General features: G+C 46.9%; 1 protein-coding gene across 1 annotated transcript; it reads right to left on the bottom strand.

Annotated features, from left to right (window-relative positions):
* Positions 1–38: 38 nt before the first annotated feature.
* On the bottom strand, positions 39–768 carry LOC109862350 (protein DEK-like; the record flags this gene model as incomplete). The annotated part of the gene is made up of 1 exon (XM_020442379.1): positions 39–768. A coding segment is annotated over exon 1 (730 nt), but the record flags the coding sequence as incomplete, so codon positions are not given.
* Between the last annotated feature and the right edge of the window lie 227 nt (positions 769–995).

Below are 995 nucleotides of genomic sequence, written 5' to 3'. Positions count from 1 at the left end.
CAAGCCGCGTTCTCCTTGAATGAATAACTTGGCTAAACCTTTTAATGACCTCTTGGCAAATACTGTTTTCTGTATGTCCGTCCATCCGAAGAGTTCGGCTACCTCTTCGTAATCCGAAATCCAACGAGCTACAGAATATTTGTCATCTCCATTAAAAGACCTGATCGAGTCTTCCACGTCCCTGAACGTCATCGCGAATTTATTCTTCATCGTCGTTTTTTCAGTCTTCTTTGCTCGTCGATCATCTTCGTGGTCGCTATTCGTTCTATTATCATCTTCGTCTTCGTTGGTTTCTTCTGCGTCGTCTTCGCCGTGAGCTTCATTGTTATCGTCGTCGTGAGCTTCATCGTCATTGTCGTCGTGAGCTTCGTCGTCGTTGTCGTCGTGAGCTTCGTCGTCGTCGTCTTCCACAGCGTCTTCTTCAGCGTCTCTTCTGTCGTCGTTTGCGTTGCTAAGCGAATCGAGATCCATCAGGTAGTCGCATATTCGCTGCTGCAACTCTCTCTTCGTACCTGCGTAGTCAACTGCCAAGACGTTACAGATTGCAACTAAATCTCCCCAGCCGAGGGCTGCTTCCGCATATGCTAATTTATTCTTATACTCTTCCGATCCGCTAGCGAATGTAAAGCCACCGAATTCACGCAGTCGCTTCCTATTGCCGCGGTCTCCTTCTTTCTCGAACACTAACCTGTGCAGTGCCCTTATAGCCTTCGTCGAACTCGTTTTGAGGTTATTGGCGATTACCTTGATTTGTTCAAGCCTTTCCATTGTCTTTATGGTTTTTTGTCGTCTTTACCTTTGGAAGAAGGTCTCACCCTCGTCGTCGTTTCGTCAATTCTAACCTCAAAATTTCTATCCACGTGGCGCGCTCGGATCGTCGTTGCACCTTCGGCTCTTTTTCTTCGGCCAGATCCCGGACGAGCCGCCAATATTTGTAGGAATCGGTTAAAGTGTAAAAGAAGCCGTTTATTGATACTGATACAAAGCGTGAGAAG

The sequence above is a fragment of the Pseudomyrmex gracilis genome, unplaced genomic scaffold (genome assembly GCF_002006095.1).
Source record: "Pseudomyrmex gracilis isolate BER0280 unplaced genomic scaffold, ASM200609v1 scaffold_1651, whole genome shotgun sequence".
Taxonomy (NCBI): domain Eukaryota; kingdom Metazoa; phylum Arthropoda; class Insecta; order Hymenoptera; family Formicidae; genus Pseudomyrmex; species Pseudomyrmex gracilis.
The sequence above is the reverse complement of the archived record's forward strand: the minus strand, read 5'-3'. Positions and strand labels throughout refer to the sequence as shown.